This window comes from Glycine max, chromosome 14 (assembly GCF_000004515.6).
Source record: "Glycine max cultivar Williams 82 chromosome 14, Glycine_max_v4.0, whole genome shotgun sequence".
Lineage (NCBI taxonomy): Eukaryota > Viridiplantae > Streptophyta > Magnoliopsida > Fabales > Fabaceae > Glycine > Glycine max.
Genome location: NC_038250.2, coordinates 46,266,782 through 46,274,099, shown reverse-complemented (window position 1 = coordinate 46,274,099; position 7,318 = coordinate 46,266,782). Strand labels below are relative to the sequence as shown.

The 7,318-nt window shown below is 28.6% G+C and overlaps 1 protein-coding gene across 1 annotated transcript; it reads right to left on the bottom strand.

Moving 5' to 3' along the window:
• Nucleotides 1-1,514: 1,514 nt before the first annotated feature.
• On the bottom strand, nucleotides 1,515-7,099 carry LOC100808825 (WAT1-related protein At1g09380). The gene is made up of 7 exons (XM_014766886.3): nucleotides 6,838-7,099; nucleotides 5,188-5,250; nucleotides 3,830-3,946; nucleotides 3,505-3,736; nucleotides 3,052-3,210; nucleotides 2,465-2,616; nucleotides 1,515-1,803 (listed from the first exon to the last, which is right to left on the bottom strand). Exons 1-7 carry the CDS (start codon nucleotides 7,065-7,067, stop codon nucleotides 1,605-1,607), a joined length of 1,152 nt encoding a protein of 383 aa, XP_014622372.1. The 5' UTR covers nucleotides 7,068-7,099; the 3' UTR covers nucleotides 1,515-1,604.
• Nucleotides 7,100-7,318: the final 219 nt, after the last annotated feature.

The window sequence follows — 7,318 nt, the reverse complement described above, 5'->3', positions numbered from 1 at the left end:
AGTGTTAACTTGTTGTCTTTGTTGTCTCTTACCATGAAATATATTAAAATAGACATAGATGAAGGAAATGATTCCGACTCAACAGTTTATGTAAGCAGTTATGTGATACACACCACACGAATGAAAAATTAAAAAGTCAAGTGTAGAGATAAATGGTAGACTGCTTAGGAAAGTTTGCAAAGGCTAGGGAAATGGACATGGTGACAGATGCCAGGCATTAGAGCAAAACTATTATGTCAGGAAAGTCTGTGTCACACTGCCACGGGTTTCTCCAAGTTTGTCACCATTAATTACTTGTTATGTTGTATTCCACTACTTTTAACCAGGTAAAATATATTTTTGGTCTTTATGCTTTCGGTCAAACTTGATTTTAGTCATTGTAATTTCAAATTGATCAATTTGGCTCCAATACTTTAGAAAAACATGTGAATTTAGCCCCTTACACGAATGACTGAGGAATTAAATAAGGATTAAAACAATCATTTTTTAAATTATACATACTTAATTGATCAATTTTAAATTTGATCAAAAGTATAAGGACCCAAAATATATTTTACCCTTATAATAACTATGATGGTATGATTATGTTTAGCAAAATTAACTAAAAAATTAACTTACTAAATTATAAGTGTTCGATAAAATTAGTTATTGAAGTAGATGAAAAGTATAAAACAAAAAAATAATAAACCATGAATTATTTAAAAAGGATAATAAAAAAATTTGATAAATATAAATGGAACAAAATATAAAAAACTAAAAGTTATAAATTAGTGTTTTAAAAAATATTATTTCAAATAGTATTTAAAAAAAACAATAAAAATACTAAAAAAGTTTATTTATTTAAGCGTGAAATATGTTTTCAATTAATAAAAAGCTAGTAACTAGTTGAAGAATATAACTTATCTGTTTTACTTATAATAACTTTGGGATGTGACATTGATGTTTGCATGGTGCTAGTTAAGATTTGCTTGTTTTATTGAGATCTAACTTAAATTTTAGGATAAGTTTGCTTTTACATGTTTTGTTATTTAGTAATATATCACATGTATGTATGAAAGAATGTTTGTTAAGAGATTATGACCTCTTCAAACAAATCTTTGTACATCAAGAAATTAATCGCTAATTTAAAAATTGGAATAAAAAAAATCTAATTGCTATTATTTTGAATTTTTGGTGCTACATCAGTTTGTGTTATTCTTGTTATTAAGGTATGAATTCTGTTATAATAATATTTTTAATAGTAAGAATTGAACTTTAATTTCATAAAATTTATAATAATTTATGCAATTTGTTCAACTAACTGGATAAATGCCATTTGGATATGAGATAGTAATATTTCAACTCTCTTTATAGTTCCAGTTGTTTCCTTTTTCATGTTTGTGAAAAAAAGGTTTTATTGTTAGCCTTAAGTTGGATCAAAAGATATACATCTATTGAAGATCGGTTTTGTTATATATTATACCATGCAGCTCAACAAAGTCATCAATTATCATCATATTAGTAATAAAGTGAAATGGTTCCCGCTCAAGATAGCATGGTAATTTAAAAATTAAACAGAATAGCTTCTAGCATGGTAATTTTTTTTTCAGTTTTTGTCAAACTTTTCAAGTTCTAGCTAGACCTACTGAATTCATAGGTGAAGAACTTGACACTATTGTGGTCATTGATTCTGTCCGAATAGACAAATTAGTAATGTTTGATATTTTTGTAGATGCTAGTTGTTGAACCCTACGCATTGTCTCATTGTTTTTGCCCCACAAAAAGGAGTATAATCCCACCATGATCAAAACCATGCCTAGCAACCTGCATGTAGATTTTAGATTAGGATTAGTTTAAGGATAAAACAATTAAACAAGTTTTAAGCCTCAAACTGTAGATCCATCAATAAAAAAAGTTCTTAACTTTTATAAAGAAAAAAAGTCTCATATGTTGACAAAAATAGAAATAAATAAATTTTTAGTATTTAAATTGAGATATGGATATTTCAAATTTTTATATTTCATTTTATATTTTATTCTATTTATTTTTCTTATTATTTTATTATATATAAATATCTTATTTAAAATAAAATATTTTTCTTAAAATTTATTTTAGACTTCACTCATTGTTGGATTGGTGCTATCTTAGATTAGTACTTATTCTACATATTAGGAACTTTTAGTATTATAATTTAATCAAAATTAGACTTTCACCTTTGTAGTATATGTAATCTTTGTAAATCTTTATTATACAAAGTACCAAAATGAAACTCCAATTCCAATTAGAAAGCAACCCACAAAAACATTCAAGGAATTGAATATAAGTTGTGAAAAGCCAATTTACGTTAAGAATAAATGGTGTTCCTTCTTAGTTCCTAATGAAGTTGACCAAGTGATTGTGTGATGGTAACTGAATGTCAAGATAGGGTAAGAATATAATGTAACATTGAAATTAGTATAATGTTTAGAAGGAGAAATATTCATACGTTCCAACGGTTAATGGTTCCCCAAGTATGATAGCTTCTGAAAAGGCCACAAAAATAAGAGCCAGGGGATTGAACATTGGGGGATAACTAGGTCCTTTGATTGTAATTGCCCAAGATAATATAGTGAATGTAGCAGCTGTAGCCAGTGCTCCCTACACACAAAAAACACTTGTTATAATATCACTTTAGAGTGTTCATGTTCCTCGATCAAAGTTCAATGTCAAATCAAATCATAGTTGATGGCTTTCAAATCTAGAAACTAAGCTACATCTTGATGCATTTAGTCCATTTCAAATTATTCTAAAAGTAAATAAATGAAATTATTATTGTAAATTGCAATTTCTTAGCAATGAAATTTTTATGTATTTGTCTGGTAGACTTTTTGGATGAATTTGAACTATCTCTTGACCCGGAATCAAGGACTAACCACTCTGTTTTCATAACTTAATAAGGATGAAATTTGAGAGGTACTAATTAATTTTTTTTGGGGCCATGTCATTGTTTGATATAAAAGTATTGAAAAAAATTACATAATTTGATGTTAAATTGAAGAGAAAATATTTTAGAAAGCATTGAGAGTATCTTACCGAGTACACTATAGTGACCAGTTGTAGATTCCACTCTAATTTCCAAGCAGCTTTACTGGAATCTATGCAAACACCTATGATTCCTCCTTGAATTGCTGCCAAAACGCATGCTAGCATTGTTCCGGTATACCTTAGTGGAAATACTTTGAGCAACTGGACCTGTTTATTAAATTGGAAATAGTCATTTGAGAAGGATAATAAATTAATAATCACATGAAAGCCTTTTTTTGTTGCAAAATTGAAGAAAATTATTAGCAAGTAAACTGAAAAAACTTAATTACACATCTTATACTCTTATTAGATGTATGATGTGATATAGTTAACACAATTCATCATGATTTTGTTAATTAGTATTATATAAGTTTATCTGGGAAGATGCTCTTATAAATGAAAATAACAGATCATTCAAGCAAGTTATAAAACAATAGACTAAAGAAAGAATAGGATACATACTTGAACAAGAAACCAAGCTGTGTATGAGAAGCAGCTACAAATCAAAACAAAAGTGCCCCGAAGCATGTGAGTTTCGTGTGCTGTGGCAACAGTTTGAACATGATGACTCTGATGGCCAAGATAAAATTTCTTCCCTTTGTAAATACTGGTAACTAATGCTCCTCCAACACACAAAATTGCCCCTCCACACTTAGCTCTACCAGCCCAAGTATGCAGCCCCAATTTCTCCAATCTACATTGATTCATCAACTAGTGCTAGTTATGCAATAATGCTAGGAAATATTTGTTAGATTTATACATATAAACTGGTATAAATTCTAGATACCTGAATATGATAGAGGTAAAGAAAGTACATATAGGAACCAAGTTGAGAAAGTTGACAGCATAAGTAGCAGAAGTGTCTTTGAGACCATAATAGAATAATCCTTGAGCCAAAGTCATCCTGCATGTGATGCCATCACATTGTTAGAAAAACATATTAACAAGCCATCAATTATTATAAATATCCACTTTATAGCACTTGTAAAAGTTATATGATTTAATCCTTTCAAGGTAAACAATGTCATAATGCCTATGTTGTATCTGTATTGAAATCACAATTCCATGTAGTTCACACTATTTATTAAGTATAGAACACTAATTGATAGTTGAAAGTAAAATGAAGACAAAGTACTTAACTCATATGGAGTTGCTCTTGCTAACAATATTCATTTGTAAGGTCGTTTAGGGAGAATGTTTAGTTTTTATCTTAGGAATTCAAACTAAGGGATAATCACAAGTGTTAGGCAAATAGACCATGAAATTGTGAGCTTTGAAAAATAATTAATATTTTTAAATGATAAATAATTAGTGTGTAATATGAGATAAAAGTAGTAGTAATTTCTTTTGTTTCTTAGACGAAGAGCTACACCTATCTATTTTATCATCAACTTAAAAACAAAAAAAAACGGTTCTATTTTGGTTGCATGTGTAATATTATGGTTGAACCGACTCAATTATCATCTATTTTTGCCTCATCATCTTAAAAAAGTAACATTTATTGGTTGTTATCAACATAACAAAGAATAGATTTACTAACAAGTGTAGATGATAGGATTTTGCATGAAAATCTATGTAAAGTTTCGTAAAAAATATATAAAATTTGATAGTACAAATTCACACCCAAAGGATCAAACAAAACTTGATTTGCAATTAATTATTATTTTTTTCTTTTTTTGTAGTATCCATATTTTGTCAATTTGAATGTGGCACTGACTTTTATTCCCATCACAGTCAAACCAATTCACTAAGTTTCAATACATTGCAACATATATAGCCATGTCAAATATAGTCTCATAAGTCACATTTCAATCCTCTACAAAAAAGTCACATTTCAAGAAGTTCATTTTACGTTGTACTTAAAAATAACGATATTGTTAAGAAATCTTTTAAGGATACTAGTTAAAAAAAGTTAGTAAATAATTTTTTTAAAAATAATTAAAAATTACAGTTAAAAATACATGAATCCATGAAAAATGTTAAATGTTACTTTCCCTCTCTCTCTCTTTTTATAAAATCTTTTTATTTTAGAACACTTAGTATTATATATTTTCCTAAGATCAAAAGTGCACAATGTCATTTATAAATGAATGCTTCTATATTTGGTTAATCCAATTTTGAGGAACTAAATTAAAGAATGTGTACCCCATCAATGCGTTAACGAACAACCAAAACCAAACCTTCGGAGTAAAATCCTTTGTGCGGCCTCTACATTCACAACCAAAATGATTTCCAAGTCAAAATATCAAGAATTAAAAGAGTGGTTAAAAGAATATAATATTATTTTTTATGTGTTAAGATATTAATTTATTTATATTTATATTTGTAGTAAAGAAGATTATATTTATAACTTGAGTCTTTAGAGTTAGTTTTAAGCAACTAAGGGAAAACATTATTAGGAAAGAAGATTTATCATATTAAAACTACAAAAATATATGTAATAAAGTACATTTTTAATGGTTTGAAATCATCTTCAAAACTGATGTTAACAAAAATATTTTTATTTAACATTATTATAAAGTATTAGAAGAATTAATATGAGAACATAACATCAACAAAGATAATTTGGCTTCATTTATTTTGAAATTTCTTCTTTTTAAAAAGAAAAAATGCAAACACATTCTGAAAGGTTTTAAAAACTAAGTAACTTATTTTTTATGAAGAACTTTTTTTAATAAAATTAGGTAAAAATAAATTTTAAAAATCTAACTCCCCTTATTTCTGTGCACACTCTATGTGTCCCCCATCATCTTTTTTTTTTCTCTTTCTCTTTCTCTCTATGTTTTCACTCTTTCGTGTTGTTCTCTTGTCTCTCCCCCTATCTCTTTAATAATTCCTATCATTTCCTCTTTACTATCTTTCTAATAATCTTTTATTTGAAAAAAATAAAAATCATAAAAACTTTTATTTTATTTTTAAAACTCTTATGAATTATAATTTTAAAATAAATTTTAGATTAAAAAATTATGTTAAACATAATGTTAGAAATAGACATGGCAATGAGGCGGGTCGGGTACGGGTATTGTCTTCCCAATCCCTTACCCTGACTCCTCAACATATCCCCATATCCGTACCCGATACCCGACGGGTTTGAGTTTATGGTCCCATCCCTGTATCCGACGGGTATCGGGTATCCCCAATCCCGTTCCACACACCATTTAGAAAAATATATTTTTTTTTGTAAAAAAAATAATTAAAATTTGATTTTAGAAAAAACTAAATTGATTGTTAAACATTTATTTTTAACTACTTATATATCAATAAATTTATTATAACGTGTGTGTACATAAATAGTTCAGAAAATAATATTAAATTATGTAAAAATTCTAAAATAAAATTAACTAGAAATAAAAAATTATATATCTTTTGATTAAATTATGCAAAAATTCTAAAGATTTTAAGTGGCGGGACGGGTTCGGAGTTAAGGTCGGGACGAGTCTAATAATCTCATACCCGTACCCGTACCCGACTTTTGGTTATCGGGGAAAACCCGAACCCGAACTCATACCCGGTCAACTCGGGTATTACCCGTCAAAGTCGGGACGGATTCGGACGGATACCCACGGGTACGGGTTTTCTTGCCATGTCTAGTTAGAAATCTTGAGTATTAGATTACATATATGCTAGATTATTGTAATTTCATTACAATCTTTGACATTGAAAGAAACTTTGAACAAACACAATTGACGCATGAGTATTAAATTACGGCTACACGCAAATCATTTCTTAAAACTTTGAATAATTAAGAGTGAAACAAATTTTATGAGGAACAAATAACTAGAATGAAAAACATACCTTTCAAAGTAAAGTGCAAAGGGGGCAACACAAATGGTAGCAACAATAAAACGATATGCAATGAGAGAAAAGATGAAAGAGCCTTGAACTAATACAACCCTTGATAGTAGTTGCAATCCAGTAACAAACACTTGCACTAATATCATGCTCAATAGAACCTGAGATGATTTAAACCATTCCTTTAAACCTCTCTTGCTCTTCTCCTCCGTTGCTCTATTTGTGTCACTCATTGTCTCTCTCTAAGGAAAAGAAAGAAATAAAGCAAATTAATAAGGTGTGAACTAGTTCTATAAATTATCTCTTACCACAAGAGACACAAATATATACTTAACAAATATGTGTGTATATAAAAGGAATAAAGAAACGGTTTAGGCGATCGGCAACTTATGTAACTATGTGAATTGTGAAACACATAACAAACCACTAGTGAAATTAAAAACTGAAGTGCGGAAATAAATGAAGAAAAGCTAACTTGAAAACT

Coding starts and splice junctions, on each gene's coding strand:
- LOC100808825 (XM_014766886.3), bottom strand. CDS start 7,067: ATGAGTGACACAAATAGAGCAACGGAGGAGAAGAGCAAGAGAGGTTTA. Junction 3,947..5,187: donor TTCGTTAACGCATTGATGGG/GTACACATTCTT, acceptor CATCACATGCAG/GATGACTTTGGCTCAAGGAT. Junction 3,737..3,829: donor TTTACCTCTATCATATTCAG/GTATCTAGAATT, acceptor GAATCAATGTAG/ATTGGAGAAATTGGGGCTGC.